The sequence below is a fragment of the Trachemys scripta genome, chromosome 16 (genome assembly GCF_013100865.1).
Source record: "Trachemys scripta elegans isolate TJP31775 chromosome 16, CAS_Tse_1.0, whole genome shotgun sequence".
Classification (NCBI taxonomy): domain Eukaryota; kingdom Metazoa; phylum Chordata; order Testudines; family Emydidae; genus Trachemys; species Trachemys scripta.
In genome coordinates this window covers 6,675,165-6,694,236 of record NC_048313.1, presented here as the reverse complement: position 1 = coordinate 6,694,236, position 19,072 = coordinate 6,675,165, and the positions used below count along the sequence as shown (strand labels likewise).

At 56.7% G+C, this 19,072-nt stretch overlaps 2 protein-coding genes across 2 annotated transcripts in view; both read right to left on the bottom strand.

The window, feature by feature from the left end:
- Positions 1-1,805: 1,805 nt before the first annotated feature.
- Positions 1,806-15,194, bottom strand: LOC117888428 (galactoside 2-alpha-L-fucosyltransferase 2-like). Its single transcript, XM_034791788.1, has 2 exons — positions 15,013-15,194; positions 1,806-3,364 (listed from the first exon to the last, which is right to left on the bottom strand). The coding sequence occupies exon 2, from the start codon at positions 3,329-3,331 to the stop codon at positions 2,306-2,308; it is 1,026 nt and encodes a 341-aa protein (XP_034647679.1). The 5' UTR covers positions 3,332-3,364; positions 15,013-15,194; the 3' UTR covers positions 1,806-2,305.
- A 3,480-nt stretch (positions 15,195-18,674) lies between these two features.
- Positions 18,675-19,072, bottom strand: part of LOC117888950 (galactoside 2-alpha-L-fucosyltransferase 2-like) — a 2,059-nt gene continuing 1,661 nt past the window's right edge. Inside the window, exon 2 of the mRNA XM_034792746.1 lies at positions 18,675-19,071. Within this exon, the coding sequence (XP_034648637.1) occupies positions 18,870-19,071 (202 nt within the window). The 3' untranslated portion in view covers positions 18,675-18,869. The remainder of the gene's footprint in view (position 19,072) is intronic.

Sequence of the window (19,072 nt, the reverse complement as noted above, 5' to 3'; positions counted from 1 at the left end):
CCCAGGGCTGGGCTAGCAGGGGCTGCAGGTCGGGAGTGAGTGTAGAGCCCCTATGGCGGGGCGGGGAAACTTTTTGGCTCGAGGGCCGCAGTGGGTTTCAGAAATTGTCTGGAGGGCCGGCTAAGGGAGCCTGTGCCTCCCCAAATAGCCAGGCATGGCCCGGCCCCCACCCCCTATCCGACTCCCCCCGCTTCTCGCCCCCGACGGCCTCCCGGGGACCTCCACCCCATCCAACCCCCCCTTCTCCCGGACCGGCCCCCAGAACCCTCGCCCCCATTCAACCCCCCTGTTCCCTGCTCTCTGACCGCCCCCACCCCTATCCACGCCCCTGAACTCCCCTGCCCTCTATCCACCCCCCCCCCGAACTCCCCTGCCCTCTATCCACCCCTCCCCCGCTCCCTGCCCCCTTACCGCGCCGCCTGGCACACCGGTGGCTGGAGGCCGACCTGCTGGAGCCAGCCACGCACCCTGCGGCTCAGAGACCGGCTCAGGGCGGCTCTGCCCAGGAACTCGCAGCCCCACTGCCAGCGGTGGGGTGAGCTGAGTCTGCGGTGGAGGGGGGGCAGCGGAGGAGGGGCTGGGATAGCTTCCCGGGGCAGGAGCTCAGGGGCCGGACAGAAGGGTCCCCCGGGCCGTAGTTTGCCCACCTCTGCCCTATGGCCCCCGCCAGCCTCAGGTGATGAGATCCTTCCTTCGCCCCCAGCACCACCCTGAGGCCAGCCCTGTCTGGGAGAGATGGGGTTGGGGTTGCCGGGACTTCCCCACACACAGCCGGCGCTCCTGCCCCGCGCCCCGTAGCGCCCCCTGCTGGGAGGGGTGGGGCTGGGGTCGCCGGGACCCGCACACACACACACAGCCGGCGCTCCTGCCCCGCACCCCATAGCGCCCCCTGCTGGGAGAGGTGGGGCTGGGGTCACCGGGACCCACACACACACACACAGCCGGCGCTCCTGCCCCGCACCCCATAGCACCCCCTGCTGGGAGAGGTGGGGCTGGGGTCGCGGAGCTCAGATGGAGGATGGGGGCTGGGACATTGTTTCTTCAGTGGTTTCAGTTTCCTTTGCCAATGGAGGGGGAGGGGAACAAGAGGATGGACCCCAGAACTGCCCCCACCCCAGAGTCCCCCTCCTCCGATTCTACACCCCCCCTTCTATTCCCCCAAGGACTCCCCTGGCCACAGCACCCCGCAGTGTCACCCCTCGGCTTTCAAACCTGCCCCCCGCCAATAAAGCATCTCTGAGTGTCAGGGGCCCTCTGTCCGTCTGTCCGCTGGCCCCTGTCCAGAGTGGGGGAGCTGCCCAGGGGCCCTGTGGGTCGGGGGCTGGAACCCAGGGCCTTTCGCCTCTAGGGGGCGTCTTTCCCTGCTGTAACCCATAGACCCCACTCTCCTCACAGAGCCGAGGATAGAACCAGGTGTCCTGGCTCCCAGCCCCCATCTCTAACCAGTCAACTTTGGGGAAGTGGGGAGGGTCCCATCCCTCCAGACGTTCTTAGGAGAATAGATGTAGGTCATTTATCCAGACATCTCAGTCAGCATGTAGTGAGGGGCAGGGCTGAGGGGAGTCCACGGCTGGTCTACCAAGGGCTGCGGGTCGGGAGTGAGGGGCACCGGCAGGGCTGGGGGGTGACTAGCGCTGGGCTGGCAGGGGCTGCGGGTTGGGAGTGAGGGGCACCGGCAGGGCTGGGGGGTGACCAGCGCTGGGCTGGCAGGGGCTGCGGGTCGGGAGTGAGGGGCACCAGCAGAGCACCGTGGGACACAGCTGCCTCCTCTCCAGCCCCTCCCGTCCCGCCCCCCAAAGCAGGAAGTACTTGGTGCTCCCCGTCCCCACCTATCTCAGGAAAAGCCTCGTTCACAGGCTGGGGGTGGAGTGAAGTTACCGGAGTCCAAAGGATGACAATAGAAAACAAAAGTCCTTTAACATGAACGACAGCCAACACTTATCAAGAGTTACCTCCCTAGCTAATGAAGTTGGACTTCCCTCCCTGCTGGGGATAGAACCCAGGAGTCCTGGCTCCCAGCCCCCATTGCTCTCACCCACTACACCCCACACTCCTCCCAGAGCCAGGGGGAGAACCCAGGAGTCCTGGCTCCCAGTCTTCCCACTCTAACCATTCAACCTTGCGGATGGCGATGGCCCCATCACTCTGGACGCTCCTATGAGAAGTTGTCTGATGTAGGTCATTGGCTCCTCTGTGTGGGCTCTGAACCCCGCCAGCCCAGCTCCAATCTCCGCCGATCTCCCCAGTGCAGCCCGCCCCAGCGGGTGGATCCCATTTGCAGCCCATAGCCAGCATCTGAGCTCCTTTAGCCAGTTGTCCCACTCTGCAGCGGGGAGAGATCGGCGTTGATCCCGATCCACTCGGGGAGGAAGGCGGCCTCAGGTTTGAAGATCTTGAGGAAGGGGGAGTCGGGGAGGGTGTAGTTGGCCAAGTAGATGGTCTCCCCCCCAGCCAGGTAACCGGCCCAGATGCCGAAGGTCCCAATGGTCATGATCGTGTGGTTGCAATGGACCAAGAGAGCAAAGTCCCTCCCCGGTGACGACTCCTTCCCGTCCCCCGAGAAATACACGTCCCCCCGTGAGGCATCGATGTTCTCCTGGCACCACTCCATCCCGTTGCTGGTCACCACGAAGACCGGCTCCTGGTACTTGGCCCGGAAGTAGCCCATGGCCTTCTCCAGGTAGGCCTTGTCCGCCACCACCCCCTTCCAGTGCTCGGCCATCACCTGGACATAATCCCCCCTCCGGACATGGATGCCCACGTAGGTCACGTTCCAGCGCTGCCCGCGCAGCCCGGCCAGGTACCGGTTGGCCTCCTCCTTGATGTGGTCGTGGAAGGAGAATTCCTGGAGGATCTCCTGCCGGAGGTGGTGGTAGAAGGTCCAGGAGCAGGGGTAGCCCGTCAGCTGGACGTATTTCCCCTCGATGTGCCTGTACTCCTCCGACATCCAGTCGTGGAGCTCATAGTCCTTCCATGGGATGCTCTGGACCATGTCGCCGGGGACCACGGGCAGGGTGATGCGGAAGAGCGGCGCCAGCTGTTGGTGCATCTCCGGGAGGATGTAGGCCTGGCGCCCGTTCATCTTGGCCAGGGCGTAGAGGGTGGCGTATTCCCCCATTTGGTTCCCCAGGCGCCCGAGGGAGTTCACGGTCCACATGCCCCGCTCCGGGGGTGAGGGCTGCCGTGGGTCACTGGGAGAGGGGATCCTCTGCCCCTGGGGGTGGAACTGGCTCTGCAGATGTAGGAAGGGGGCGATGCCCAGGACAACCAGCAGGTACAGGAAGATGAAGAGGAATTGCCGTACAGAGACCCAAGAGATCAGGGATTTCATGGCTCTGAACAGCAGGGGGGGCACGATCCTGGCCTGGGGGGAGACGGAGCAAGAATTACAGACCTGCCACAATGGGTCTCATTCTTATCTGCACCACAAGCGTTGTGACCAGCGACTGCCAGGATAAGGGCATCGGAGGATGGTGGGAGCGATGGGAAAGAGTGATTGGGAACAGGAGGAGAAGGCTGGATGGATGGGAAGGTAGGGACGGTGAGTGGTTGATGGATGGGAAGGTTGACAGGGTGGCTGGACGAATGAGAAGATGGTTTGGGTAGAGGGGAAGTCAGGGGGTGGGTGGGCAGGTTGGGTGAGTGTCTGGATGGATAGGTGAGAAGAGGGTGATGCGGCCGGGTGGCCGTGAGGTGTGTGTGCCTGCGGGGTCATAGCAGGTCTGGAGGCCAACGGTAAAACCCAAACAAGATGGTTGTGGGGGGCCTAGCTCAGCCCCACAAGCCATTATGAAGACGCTGGTGTCCAGAAAACATATCATGTTCCATGATCCCACAGCCAAACAAGGGGCCGACCGCCCAGGGCCCATCACCTCAGGGTGCCCCCAGGCACTGGCGCAGCAGAACCATCGCGGGTACATCTGGGCCTCGCCAGTGACATACTTGTGGGGTCGGGCAATGGAGCCAGCTTCACCCTCCTTCCCCCCAGTGCTCCCCTACCAAGGGAAGGAACCCAAAGCTCTCCAGTGCAGATGTTCCATGGGGAAAGCCCAGCTCGGATGCCTTCCCCTGACATTCATCCCCCTTCTCCATCTCCTGTGACCAGCTCCTCAACCTGGGGCCATCCGTTCATGCCCAAAATGACAGCGATGGGACGGGCATGGACAATCAGGCAGCTATGTCTGACTCTGCCTGGGATAATCTTCTGCAGTCCAGCTTGGGAATTATTTAGAGTTTGGTTCATGGCAATCGGCATGGGGAAGGATGGAGTCAAGGGGAGAAGGGTAGATGGGGGATGGGAGGATGGATGGATGGATGGGGAGAAGGGTAGATGCGGGGAAGGATGGATGGATGGATGGATGGATGGATGGATGGGAAGAATGGTGGATGGGAGGATGGATGTACAGATGGGTAGATGGGGGATGGATGGATGGACAGCTGGGTAGAAGTGTAGATAGGGGATGGGTGGATGGATGAATGGGGTGAAGGGAAGATAGGGGGATGGATGGATGGATGGATGGATGGGGAGAAGGGTAGATGGGGGTGTGACAAAGTGGGAATGTTCTTAATGTTTTCTCTGAATACTGTGTGGATGACTCAGTTTCCCCTAAGCATTTCTACGTGGCTGGGGAAAGAGAGGGAGGCCCAGACCCGAGGTCTGGCCTCCTTGGTCCCAAGATGGACCTGACTTAGGGGTCCGGTCAGGGCCGTCCTTAGGATTTATGGTGCCCTAGGCGGGATTATTAAACTGGTGCCCCTATGCCTGACTTGCTCTTAGCAACACAAACCTAAGCTGACAGTATTGGAAAACTTGCCACATGCACTTTATTAAAAACAGTTTAACTTAATTAAGCCCACTGGGATGCTGGTGGACTAGCACGAAAGAAGTAGCGCTATAGAAAAACTTCTGATTTATTGACAGAATGAAGCAAATAATATAATATAATAGAGCCGTGAGTCTGTGACCTTGGGCTAGTGTGAAGACACCTCACAAGGCGCTCCGCCCTGACTGAGACACGGTAGAGTTGGAAACCCAGGTCATTTTTACAAAGCCACTTTTTAGTTTTAAATGTATCGTGGGCATCAGTCTTAATGTTAGTTACAACTCTACATCAACCTTCTACTGTACATAGATCAATGGCATTATCCGGTTTAATAAGCTGGGTTTCCAAGCAGTGGGAAAATAGACCCTAGTTTTACTCCTAGGTAAAGCACAAAGTGACCGGAATGAAGTCAGCACCGAATCATCTCCCCTAGATGAAGGTAGCACAGAAATGTTACCGAAGTCCTATTGTGCCTTATTTCTCTTTGGAAAGACGCGAGCCGTAGCAGCACATTTTGGGCACTGCCAGAAAGACAGGATAAATCACCGCCCCTAAAGTGCCATCAGAAACTGATATTTTCACAGCTCTGGCGTGATCTGCTCCACAGACTCTTCCCAAGGAAGTGTCCCTGGCCTTTTTAACTCGTATTAACCATGTATTGACTTTATGAAAGTTGGACAAAACATTGTGAAAACGTAACACATTGGCTGCCCAACCTGTGGGCTGGCAAAAGCTATCCTGACTCACTGGGGAAAAAAGCAAGAGAATCTTAGTTCAACAGATGGTCACTCTAGACACTAGTAAGGGGATGAGCATATTACAGTTGTTGGAGGCTCTATTCAGCAGTAACAGGGCTATAGGGAAGCCAGTCAACATTTTTTGTTTCTCTGATGAAAACTGGCCCACTCCCTGCCCCAAACCAAACCTGTCACAAACCACTTAATTTTCTGTTTGGGGCTCAGATATTGATTTAAAAAAAAATACATTGAAATTGGATTCAGGATTGTTAGCCAGCATTTTTGGCAAACAAAGTTGTTCAATGACAATCTAAATGGCAACACAGTCCCGCTTTCATGCTTGACTCACCCCCCAGCCTGCTGGGCCCACAGCTGCAGTCGAGGAGGAGATCGGTGGAAAACCGCAGGACCCCAAAATCCACCTCTTGGGGTACAGCAGCAGCAGGCCCTCAGGTCCGATCACACGCCAATGGGCACCGCCGCCAGCCCCACGGACCATGGTGAAGTTAGCCCAGCATCTGATCTCAGGGACGGGGCATCCGTGGAGCCACCGCAGCTCATCCTGCCCTGCGCAGCTCCCCCCGGATGAGAGGGATTGCTGCCAGCCCGGGGGAGAGACGCGCTCCCCAGCTAGGGTGACCAGATGTCCTGATTTTATAGGGCCAGTCACGAAATTTGGGGCTTTGTCTTATAGAGGTGTTGGTGTCACTAGGCATAGCTACCAGGTAATTCAGGGGAGTGGAAGGCCAAAAGTGCAGATGAGGCTCTTCTGCTCTGGGCCTACCTGAACCACAGTGACTCCATCTTGTGAACTCTCACCTACTTCTGTGCTAACTGCTGACATGCTGAAGCAGAAATGTAAGGGTCAGCTTTTCTAGCAGACAGCTGTAGTTTTGTTCACACTAGCAAAACTTGTAGAGATAAGACGGGGGAAGACTGCTGTAAACAGGCCTTGCAAGGCCAAGAGATAAGCAGGCGAAGGGAAAGTTTCTAACATTCACACGGTGTACCTGCTGTAACTGTTGTCTGGAAGGGAGGGGTAAGAGGGAGTAACAGAACAAAGGCTTGCACAGAAACTGCTTGGAATATAAAAGGGAAAATTTGTTTGTATTTGTTGCACTGGATTTGAGACATGCTGGTCTCCTAGGGCCATTTCAGAGCTCTGAAAGAAACGTGGCTTGCTTTCTCCCCTCGGTGTCTTTATTGGTGCCAAGCACACCGGGCAACGAACCCTGTTTGCCATCTCGGGGCCCAGTTCTGGGCAGGCAACAGAGGCACCAATTAACCCCACCTAGGGTGACCAGACAGCAAGTGTGAAAAATCAGGACAGGGGGTGGAGGGTTAAGAGCCTGTATAAGAAAAAAAAAACACCAAAATTGGGACTGTCCCTATAAAAGTGGGACATCTGGTCACCTTGCCCAACCCCCTGTCCTGATTTTTCACACATCTGGTCACCCTTTCCCCAGCCCAGCCAGCTGTGTGTGACATTTCAACCCTGGCCAGCTGCGAGGAAGTGAGTTACTTTCACTTTCATTCCTCAGCACACAACGCCCCCCCCACACTTCCCCTAGCACCTCACCCAACCCAGCCCTGCCGGAGGGGAGGAGGAAGAGAGGGGTGCTCTGTGGTGGGCGAGGGGGAAAGGGGTGGTGCTCTGTGGGGGGGGGGAGTGGGAAAGGGGTGGTGCTCCGTGGGGGGGAGAAGAATGGACGTTATGTGGGGGGCAACAAAGGACACTGCCAGAGCCACCCAGTCTGCCTCACCTCACGCCGGGGGGTGGGGGGTGGGGGAGGAGAGAGTCACAATCCTTCCCCCACCCCTTCCCAGAGACCCCAGCAGCCAATCCCCTCTCTAGCACCCAGCTACCCTTACACGCTCCACTGCTTCCCGTCTGTCCGGCGGCGTGTGTGGTGCCCCAGGAAGAGCGGTGCCCTACGCGGCTGCCTGCAGCTAAGCACGGCCCTGGGTCCAGTTTCTGGACCCACACGCTCTGTTTCAGTCCTTGGTCCTGTCGGCTAATAACCCTTCCGATTTGCTGGAATTAGCTCAGCGTCTCCTGGGAGTGGCGACGTGCCTGGTGAGGAAAGTTTGGCTGGGCCTAGGCCAACAGCTCTCAAACTTTTTCACGGGCGCCCCTTTCACACAGCACGGCTCTGAGTGCGACCCCCCTGCCCCGAGAAACACATATAAAAAAAGGTGTTTTGAATTGAACACCGTTATAAATGCTGGCGGCAAAGCGGGGTTCGGGCTGGAGGCTGACAGCTCGCCACCCCCCAGGGAACAACCTCCCGCCCCCGACTTGGAGACCCCCCCCTGGCCTAGGCAGGCCTGTTAGCAGCTGGCTTTCCAGGAGCGTGGACGAGGCGTGGCCCTAGACCGGACCAGCGTGGAGACGTGCGACAGGGGAGGGAATGTGCCCATGTCCGTCGGGGGGACTGACGTGCCCATGGCGGGAGCTACCCGAGGCTTGGTCTGCGCCGACGTACTTAGACCTACTCACCGCGGCGTCCGCACGGCGGCGACTCGACGGCGGCCGCTCCCCCGTCGGCTCCGCTGGCGTGCCGGGAGCGCGCTCGGGGGTCAATTCGCCGCGTCTAGACCTTGTGCTTTCGTTACAAGGTCGCATTTTTCCTCTTATAGTGAGGGCCTGCCGGGTTGGTGTGAGAGATCACTCACGCAGTGCCAGGCAACAGATTTCGGCTTGCAGGCAGCCATGGTAAGCCACGGTCTTTTGGCTTTTTTAACCTTCTTAACATGTGGGAATGGTTTCAAACAGCAGCGCCCTCATTTCCCCTACCAAGCACCCGTTGGGTTGGCCATTTAAAATGGGTTTGCAATGTAAAAGGAGGGGCTGCGGTTTCCGGGTTAACATGCAGCACAAACCCAACTACCCCCCACACACATACACACTCAATTATCTGGGATGATCACTTCACCCCTCCCCCCCACTGCGTGGCTAACAGCGGGGAACATTTCTGTTCAACAGAGCAGGAACGGGCACCTCTGAATGTCCCCTTAATAAAATCACCCCATTTCAACCAGGTGACCATGAATGATATCACTCTGCTGAGAATAACAAAGAGAGATAAGGAATGGATGTTGTCTGCATGCCAGCAAACACCGGGACCATACACTGCCATGCTTTGTTATGCAATGATTCCAGACTACGTGCTACTGGCCTGGCGTGGTAAAGTGTCCTGCCATGGTGGACGGGATAAGGCAGCCCTCCCCAGAAACCTTTTGCAAAGGCTTTGGGAGCACATCAAGGAGAGCTTTCTGGAGATGTCCCTGGAAGATTTCCGCTCCATCCCCATACATGTTAACAGACTTTTCCAGTAGCTGTACTGGCCGCGATTGCCAAGGCAAATTAATCATTAATCATTAAACACGCTTGCTTTTAAACCATGTGTAATATTTACAAAGGTACACTCACCAGAGGTCTCCTGTGTGCCCTCGGGGTCTTGGGTGAGTTCAGGGGTTACTGGTTCCAGGTCCAGGGTGATAAACATATCCTGGCTGTTGGGGAAACCGGTTTCTCCGCTTCCTTGCTGTGATCTATCTTCATTGTCTTCATCATCATCTTCCTCATACCCCGAACCCGCTTCTCTGTTGCGTGCTTCTCCATTGATGGAGTCAAAGCACACGGTTGGGGTAGTGGTGGCTGCACCTCCTAGCATGGCATGCTGCTCCGCATAGAAGCGGCATGTTTGCGGCTCTGCCCCGGACCCTCCGTTTGCTTCTCTGGCTTTGTGGTAGGCTTGCCGTAGCTCCTTAATTTTCACGCGGCACTGCTGTGTGTCCCTGTTATGGCCTCTGTCCTTCATGGCCTTGGAGACCTTTTCATATTTTGCCATTTCGTTTACTGCTACAGAGTTCAGCTATCACTGCTTCATCTCCCCATATGGCGAGCAGATCCCGTACCTCCCGTTCGGTCCATGCTGGAGCTCTTTTGCGATCCTGGGACTCCATCACGGTTACCTGTGCTGATGAGCTCTGCGTGGTCACCTGTGCTCTCCACGCTGGGCAAACAGGAAATGAAATTCAAACGTTCGCGGGACTTTTCCTGTCTACCTGGTCAGTGCATCTGAGTTGAAGGTGCTGTCCAGAGCGGTCACCATGAAGCACTGTGGGATAGCTCCCGGAGGCCAATAACGTCGAATTCCGTCCACACTACCCCAAATCCGACCCGCAAAGGCCGATTTTAGCGCTAATCCCCTCGTCGGAAGTGGAGTAAAGAAACCGGTTTAAAGGGCCCTTTAAGTCGAAAAAAAGGGCTTCGTCGTGTGGACGTGTCCAGGCTTAATTTGATTTAACGCTGCTAAATTCGACCTAAACTCGTAGTGTAGACCAGGCCTCAGTCTCCAAGCAGTTGTCTGTGAACAGCCCCGTGTGCTGGGACAAGGGAAAGGAGATCCCAAGCTGTGTGTCTGGTGAAGGAGAATGTGTCTCCGGCTCTTAGTCTGTGGAGCAGACAGACGGTGCCTTTCAGCCGGCGATGGTTGAAAATAGTGCAGTTGTCTCAGAGTCGGCTCTGGATTCAATTTAGGGTGACCCAGACAGCAAGTGTGAAAAATCGGGACAGGGTGGGGGGTAATAGAAGCCTATATAAGAGAGAGACCCAAAGATCGGGACTGTCCCTAGAAAATCAGGACATCTGGTCACCCTAATTCAACTAAAGCCCAGGAAGGGAACGGTCCTAAGTTTGTGTCTGCTGGGGAGACTGGCTCTGTAACTCGGTTGCATCCAGTTAGTGTCTTAGCAAAATCCCACAGAGCAGACAATTCTGGTGCTTGTATTTTGCCTGTTGCGAATGTGCGGCTGGAAAGGGATGTAGCAACGCTGCGTGATCAGGGCGATATCTTAGCCAGGGCACAAGGAGAGCATGAAGGTGATTTGGTTGTGTTATCGACTGACAGTTTGAAAACTTGTGGCAAGAAGGAAAAGATTCCTGAGCAGGTGTGTGGCGAAAGGAAGGAGAACGCTTCTGACCTTTCATCTAGTGAGACGATGAGTTTGCCTGAAAGGGGGTTGGGTAGAAATCCGATGGGCCAGAGGTGATCCTGGATGTGAGTGAGACCCAGAAAGAGTCTGTTGTAGCTCTGGGAAGAGATACTTTGGAGCAAGCCCTAGGTGAAGAGGGTAAGGGCAGAATTTCGGTGAGGGGTGAATTGTTGCTGAGAAGCTCCTAGGGAAAGGAACCCCCAGGGTAATTTGGGCAAGCAGTTTGCTGTAACTGAAGGGTGTGGAAGTGATTTAATCAAGAAAGTTTCAGTTCCTACCAGCCAGAAATGTTCTGGTGTGAAGGGATCCACTGACTTTCCTTTCGAAAGATCCACTGTGGATAGTTTTGAGAAGGTCTCAGAGGGAGTAAAAGCGGTTACGGGATTTAAACAGCCCTACGACCAAGTGGCTGGGTTCGGCCAGCTTGTTGGGCAGTGTGACGAAGTGGGGGGTTGTCTTGTTTTCTGTGGAGTTTCAATGGTTTGCATGCGGAGGGGGTGGGACTCAGTTTCCCTGGGTGTTACTGGTTTAACGAGGGGAGGGGAGAGGGAGTGTGTTTTGCAGAGGACCGGAGAGAGGACTTGGGGACCCAGCAGATGGCCTGGAGGATGGATACCCCAACGACCGGTGACTTGGCGACCTGGTGACCTGGAGGCCCAGCTGAGGAGACGCAGCCGGTTCTGGCCAGTGGGCGGACAATGGGCTGCAGAGTGAGGACCCAGTGACCTAACCAGCCGGTTCCAGCCAGAGGACAGAAGCAGGAGGGGAGGCCCCGGTTTACAACCCTGTTTACCTGGAGAGAAGACAATGGACAGAGGCGGGGCTGGGCCTGGTGATCTCAGATGCCCAGCTGCAAGCAGGGGGGCTCTGGGCTGGAGAGGGGAAGCAGGCAGAGCCCACCTGGATGCAGAGAGACTGGGGTGTGCTGTGCTGAGGGAGGCCAGGCCTGAGGCCCTGAGAGTTTCCTGTGCTGTGTTCAACTCTCAATAAACCCTCCTGTTTCTTGCTGGCTGAGAGTCGCTCCGGTCTAGAGAACAGGGTGGAGTTCGGGGGTGGAGGCCCCGGGGGTCCAGAGCGAGTGGACTCCCTGAGGGGGCAGAGACAGAGGTGCGAAGGCTCAGAGAGGTGCGGATCCAGGAGGTGGAGGGGCCGGACCCCGAGACAGAGTGGACCCCCGAGAAGGGCTGTCTCACTAAAAGGGGCACACCCCCACCCCCCCCCACGGACCGCACAGGGCCAAGAGGGGGCAGGATCTGTGAGTCCGTGACAGGGAGACAATGGTGTTGGGACAGGAATGTCTCCATGCTGATTCTGTGAGTGAGCCGTCTGTGCTTCGGGTCTGAGGACAGATTTGGTTCCTGGTGTTTCAGAGCAGAACAGTTTTATGGCTGAACGCTTAAGGATGCAGGGGAGACAGGGCCGGCGCGTCCACTAGGCAACCCTAGGCGGTCGCCTAGGGCGGCAGGATTTGGGGGGCGGCATTTTGCCCTCTTCGGCGGAAATTCGGCGGCGGATCCTTCACTTGCTCCGGGACCCGCCGCGGAAGTGCCCCGAAGACGCGGAGCGGAAGGACTCCCGCCGCAGAATGCTCAGAGGAGGAGCGCTGCCGCCGGGGGTCGCAAAAACCGTGGTGATGCTCCTGAGGGGAGAGCGAGCAAACTCTCACCTTCAGACTCTTTGAATTTGTGTGATATCTCTTTAAGACAAAGTCCAGCCTTGGAATTGGTAGCAGGGAAGAATTTGAAAGTTAATGTTTGTGTTGATGCAAATTACCTAACTGAATGGGGAAGGAAAGACTTGCTAATAGCTGTTAGCACAGAGGGCACATCCAATCAGCCAGTGAATTCTGTTAAGCAAGAAAAATCAGGATTTAAGCCTTCAGAACAAGAAAAGAAAAGAGAACTTCCTTTTGCAAAGGGAAGCCACAGGTTAACCCTAAAATGCCCAAACCCCAATGGGAGTGGGCCAAAGGTGTGGCATGACAAACACGATTGTAGATGGACACTTGCGATGGATTTGTTGTTGTTGCTAGTGGTGATTTTTGTAACTAATGTGTTGCTGTTACCCACATCTGTACAAATGTACAACGGGCCTAATCTTTTGGGAAATCCCTTGAGCATGTTAAGAGGAATACAGGAGAACACACTTTATATTAAAAGGCCTTGTTAGCCTGATGTTTCACTGTTAATGCCCATAAACAATCTTGGAGCTTTTCACAGGGGAAAAGACATTCCAGATCTAATGTGCTGTATGAAGGGGGAAACTGAGGCACGCGACCAGATTGCTTTCAGCTAAATGCCAAGATTCCTGTACTATGGACAATATTAATATCTACATTGTCTTGAGGTTTATTGGGTTCCAAACATTTGCAAGAGGTTGTACGGATAAAGTAGCTATGTTCTTTAGCTCTTGGCAAGATCCCATGAGACACACAGGAACCATGCAGTAAGAGCAGACCCAATCCACTATTGTGCTAACCAACTTTTACCTTGAGTTTGTAAAGAGATTCAATCACGTTATTGAACATGACTTTGATAAACCATTTCTGTTATACACGGATACGGCTTCGAACCCCGTACAGGCTGTAGTGAGACAGAACCCAGGCTGGGAAGCTCTTGGGATGCAGGCAGTGATGTTTGTGTCATCCCTTCCTGCATCCATTTTGCGTTGGGGGTGTCACGTTACGAGCGTAATATAATATCTCATTGAAAGGTGACAGGACCCGAAAGAGTTAATTAACTCACAGATTGACCTGACCTATGGCGGAACTGTAGAGACTGGTTAGGAAGATATGTAAATGAACAGAGCTTTGAAATGCAAACCTGAATTGTTAGAGGTAGAAGGGTGGGTTTTTGCTCAGGGCTTGTGATGTAAGCAAACAAGTCTTGTCTATTGCTGTAACTTTAACGCAAAGATCAAAAAGGAATATTAACATTTATCATGATCCTTGAGTGAAATTGTATTATTGTCTCTCTGTCTCTTTGAAGGTTGTGGTAACCTGGATCTGAACTGTTTAATGGATAAATGACCCTGTGCTAATTGCCAGGATGTTTGGGAGAGGGAAAGTGAAGCCTCTTGTTTTCTCGGGCCAAAAGGCTGCAGGAAATGTATAAACCCCTGGGACACGACCGTGCTTCATCTCAGATCCGCTTTGGGTTTCAAGAGGGAGAAACCTTAAGCCATAAGGATTGAGATCCCCAGTCACTGACCAGAGTCACCCTGAATATGGACATTGGACTGTAACAGGGACCAGCAACCTTATGGTTTGCTGGTGATGGTTCTGCTGTCTGGGTGCATGTATCACTTTTGTATTTCAAGTTAAAAGTATTGGCACTACACTGTCTGGATTTCAAACTTGGGCTCTGCTTCTGGGTGACAGCCCAGACAATTTGGCGTCCGCGCTGCCTAGCCTGCCTGATGGCCCAGCAAGGCAGGCAGGGACATGCCTGTGGACAGAAGGCTGAGGGTTTTCCACGCCATGTGATGGACAGCTTGTCCTTGGGACAAAGAAAGCAGAGACCACATGACAAGAGACTATAAAAGGCTGCTGCAACTTCATACCTGGTCTTCAATCCTGCTTCATACCTCTGGAGGGACTTTGCTACAAAAGGGAGCTCTGACCAAAGGACTGAATGACCCGTCCCAGCTGGGGATGTACCCAGAGACTTGATTTAAACCTGCAGTTTATTCCATCACGGCTACAAGCCTGAACCAAGAACGTTGCCATTACTGTATGTCATTGATTTCATTTAAGCAATTCTCGCTCTCATCTCTATTTCTTTCTTTTATGAATAAACCTTTAGATTTTAGATTCGAAAGGATTGGCAACGGCGTGATTTGTGGGTAAGATCGGATTTATATATTGACCTGGGTCTGGGGCTTGGGCCTTTGGGATCGGGAGAACCTTGTTTTCTTTACTGGGGTGTTGGTTTTCATAACCATTCGTCCCCATAACGAGTGCCCCTGGTGGGGATACTGGGAAACGGGACTGTCTAAGGCAATTGCTCGTGTGATTTGTGGTTAGCCAGTGGGGTGAAACCGAAGTCCTCTCTGGCCGGCTGGTTTGGTTTGCCTCGGTGTACAAAGGACCCACTGCCTTGGCCTGTAACTGCCCTGCTCTGAGCAATTTGTCCTGAATTGTCACTCTCAGTTGGGTCCCACCAGAACCAGCATTGTTCCAGATGGGGAGAAGGGTAGATGGTGGCATGGGGAGAAGGACTGCTGGGAGATGGGTGGATGGACAGATGGGGTGGAAGGGTGGATGGGGGGATGGACGGATCGGGAGAAGCGCACGAAGAGGAATCGGGATGGATTAGTGGGTGGGTGGGTGGGGTTATTTATGGCTAAAGAGTTCGGTGTTGGGCTGGACGGACAGACGGCTGGAGGGGTCGGTATGTTTGTTCTGAGAGAGGCCAGGACATTTCTAGGCAGGGAATCTCCCCCCTTCTTACCTTGCTGAGGTGGGTTTCGGGTCCGGGCGCCAGGGGCGGCCGCTCCCGTATGCTCCTATTCGGTTTCCCCGAACGGCTCTGTCTCCGACTGACGCTGCCTCACCCATTTGTTTCCTCTTGGACTTTTATCAGCGCTTAAACATTCATCGAGCCAGCTGCTCCCGGGCATGACTCACCCTTTTCCCGCTCCGCCCACCTTCCCGGCACATGCCCCAGGGACACACCATGGGGGCTTGCCACGCCAGGCCAGGAGGGTGGGGAATGGGGGGTGGGAGTAGGGCCCAGCATGAAATAAGGGAACCAGGACCCCTGGGCTGGCTTTGTGACTCGGGCAGGGGAGTGGGGTCTAGTGGTTAGAGCGGGGTGGGGGGGGGTAGGAGGCAGGATTCCTGGGTTCTCTCCCTGGCTTGGATGTTGAGGCCAGCGCTGACCGACCCACGGCAGACGATGGTCCCCCACACAGCGCCGTCGACGGGCCGATTCAGACGATTCCTGTTATTTATTGGGGCGTCGTTCCAGGACGGACGATTTCTCGCGGGGTCCGTGGCGGCTTCGTGGCCGATGGCATGAGAATAAACTGCTGGTGTGGGCCAAAGCCGGCCTGGGTGTCCTGGTCTCTGTGGGGGAGGGGTGCGATTTCTGGGTTGACGCAAAGTCCAGGGTGGAAAAGGGATTTTGGGGCAGGACGAACGGGTGGAAATGCGGCCGGGGGCAGGATTAAAAGTGAGTCCAGGGACCCATCATGTGCAATGCAACCCAGCACCCCCGAGCGCCGCCCTGGGGCATTGGGGCCAGCCCAGACTGCCTGGGGAGACGGCCCCCTGCCGAGCCCTGTCATGGAGTCACGGGGCGATGCTCTGGGACTGCTCCCTATGAAGCCAGGCAGGACTCGGGGGGGAGCCTCGTCTCTCGGTGCAGACTGTCCCCGGGCAAGAAGCTGCCACAGCTTCCACCGTCCTGGGTCTGACCCCGGAGCATTCAGCATCCCCGTCCCCCCGTGCACCTCCCGCAGCGAGTCCATCCGGGGGGGGGGGTCCTGGGGCAGCCAGAGGGTCCTGCCCCCCAACTCCGCAGTCAGACGTGACTCTCAGCCGGCCGGGAACACAGACGGTTTATTAGCCGACAGGAACAGCCCAAACCAGAGCTTGTGGGTACAGAGACCAGGACCCCTCAGTCTGGTCCATGTTGGGGCAGGGAGGCCAGAGTCCCATCTGGCCCCCCTCCATTTCCCCAGCCAGCTCCAAACTGACACCACTCCCCCAGCCCCTCCTCTGGCCTTTGTCTCTCTCTGGGGCCAGGAACCACCTGTTCTCTTTGTTCTCCAACACCTTCAGTTGGCACTTGCAGGGGAGGGGCCCAGGCCATCGGTTACCAGGAGACAGGGCGTCGACTCTTCTCTGTGCAGACCCCATCACATCACACCCCCTTATCCCACCACCTAGACACTTGAGAAATTGTGACGGAGCAGGGAGTGGGGCGGATTGACCTGGGAATGTCTCTAGTTTTGCTGGGAGTGTCTGCATGGGGGATGGGAGCGCAGAAGGTGACTTCACTTGAGCGAGGATCCCTGAGCCTGTAACCTGAGCTGGGAGGGGGGTTGGACCACGTGACACCTTCTGCCCGGGAAATTGGACAAAGGTGTCGCCTGGCCCCACCCGCCCTCCCGGCTCGGGTTACAGGCTCAGGTATCGATGCCATGCAGACAGTCCCAGCAAAACTAGAGACATTCCCAGGTCAGTCCGCCCCGCTCCCTGCTCCGTCACAGAAATGCACAGGGGAAACTGAGGCACCAACACAGTATTCACAGAAAAATGTAAGAACATGCCCACTTCGTCGCAAGCCCCCTGCCCCGCTCCCCGCAGCCCAGCGCCCCCCCGTGCTACAATCTGGCATCGGGGCCAACTCTGACCCCTAGGGGAGAGCGCCTCCTGCTGGGATCCCCCTCTCCCTACACCCCAGCGCGCTGACACCCAGTGGCCACTTGGGACAGCACGTGACACGTCCACACGTGCTGCCGCCTCCGTATTGTCCCAGCCCCAGGCCCTCCGCCGCATGGGGAGGAAAGCGACAGGCCGAGGGCCTGGGAGAGCCCAGAGAGCTGAGAGCTGCCTGTGAGCAGATCCTCGCCTTTGTAACGGCCTGAGCCTGGACAGGGAGGGATGGGGGTGTATGGGGCTAGCTAGAAGGGGCTATGGGGAAAGATGGGGGCTATGGTGGTAGCTAGAGGGGGATATGGGGATCATGGGGGACTATGGGGGTAGCTAACTGGGGGCTATCGGGGAATGTGGGGAGGCTATGGGGGTAGCTAGACAACACATGACTGCAGGGGATGGAGCTGGGTAGAGCTTGATCACTCCGTACGGCCCCGGGGAGACCCCGCTTCGGTGTGACAGCCCCCGCCAAGGATCACCCTCCATCTCCGGGATTAGGCTCTCTGGCCCCGCCACCTCCTGGGGCCGCACCTCAGAGCCTCCAGCCCGCCTGGTTCCCTCCGTGAGCCCCCTTGGGGGGTCCCCTCACCCTGGCCCCCCCCAGGGCCACCACCCCCAGAGAGAGTGATCCCCCCGATCTCCAGCCTGCAGGGACTCTCAGCCGGTGTAAAACAGGAGGTTTGTTATACGGCTGAACCCAGCCCAGGCAGTTCTCAGAGGCCTGGGGCCTGGCCAGTCTCAGCCTCGTCCAGCTGGGTCTGTCCAGTTGGGGTCCAGACCCCTCTTCATCTCCAGTCCAGAGCGAGCTCCTTGCAGCCGACCCCCCATATCACCTCCCCACAGCCCCTCCTCCGTCCTGTGTATTTGGTCCCACGCAAACCCATCACCGGGCTCCTCTCTCGGCCGTCCTTGGTGCTCCCAGTGGCCTGAACCCAGCGGGCTCCCGGGTCATCAGTCGCTACGTTACCCAGTGTCCAGGCTGCAGGGTGAGGTCCCATCCGGGCCTCTGCGAATACAGCACCCCTCCCCCACCGCCTGGTTAAACATGCAGCACACGGGGGAAACTGAGGCACGAACAGCACTTAGACAAAGCATCCAACCTCCCCCCGACTTCATCACAGGGAGTGAGGGGCACCGGCAGGGCTGGGGGGAGCCCAGGTCAGGGGTACCAGGGGGCTGCGGGTGGGAGTGAGGGGCACAGGGAGGGCTGGGGAGGGCAGGGGCTGTGGGTGGGAGTGAGGGCAGAGCCCCTATGGCCATATGAGGCCCAGCTGCAGCCCCCGCCAGCTGGGTGATGCCTCCCCCTCCCCCGCCAGCCTCAGGTGATGAGATCCTTCCTTCGCCCCCAGCGCCGCCCTGAGGCCAGCCCTGCCTGCCAGGACCCCTGACCTGTGGTCTGTGTGTGTCCCGGCACTGGGAGCCCATGTTTGGAGGAGAGCTCGGGGCGAGGACATGGCTCACCTGAGCAGTTCCACGTCTGGCCAGCTCAACACTGAGAGATTTTATTTGTCTCTTGTAACAAAACCGCATTCGCAAAACAGCTCAGAGTCATAGTCCTGGCGCACCTCCACCGCCCCGGGCCAGCATCCCTGGTCCCCTGAACTCACCATGGGAACTGGGGAACGAACCCCGGAGTCCTGGCTCCCAGACCCCCTGCTCTAACCACTAGCCCCCACTCCCCTCCCAGAGCCAGGGAGAGAACACAGGAGTCCTGGCTCTCAGCGCCCCTGCTCTAACCACTAGACCCCACTCCCCTCCCAAAGCCAGAGAGAGAACCCAGGAGTCCTGGCCCCCATACACCATCACTCTGAACATTCCTATCAGATCACTAGCACTGATGTAGGTCACTGGCTTGGGCATCCCAGGTGACCAGTGCTGGGCAGACCGGCCATGTGACAGTGGGTGGCTCCTGTTGGCTGAGCTCCTTTAGCCAGAATTCCCGCTCCACAGCGGGGAGAGATCGGCGTCGATCCCGATCCACTCGGGCAGGAAGGCGGCCGCAGGCTTGAAGAGCTGGAGGAAGGGGGAGTCGGGGAGGGTGTAGTTGGCCAAGTAGATAGTCTCCCCACCGACCAGGTAACCGGCCCAGATGCCGAAGGTCCCGATGGTCATGATCGTGTTGTTGCAAT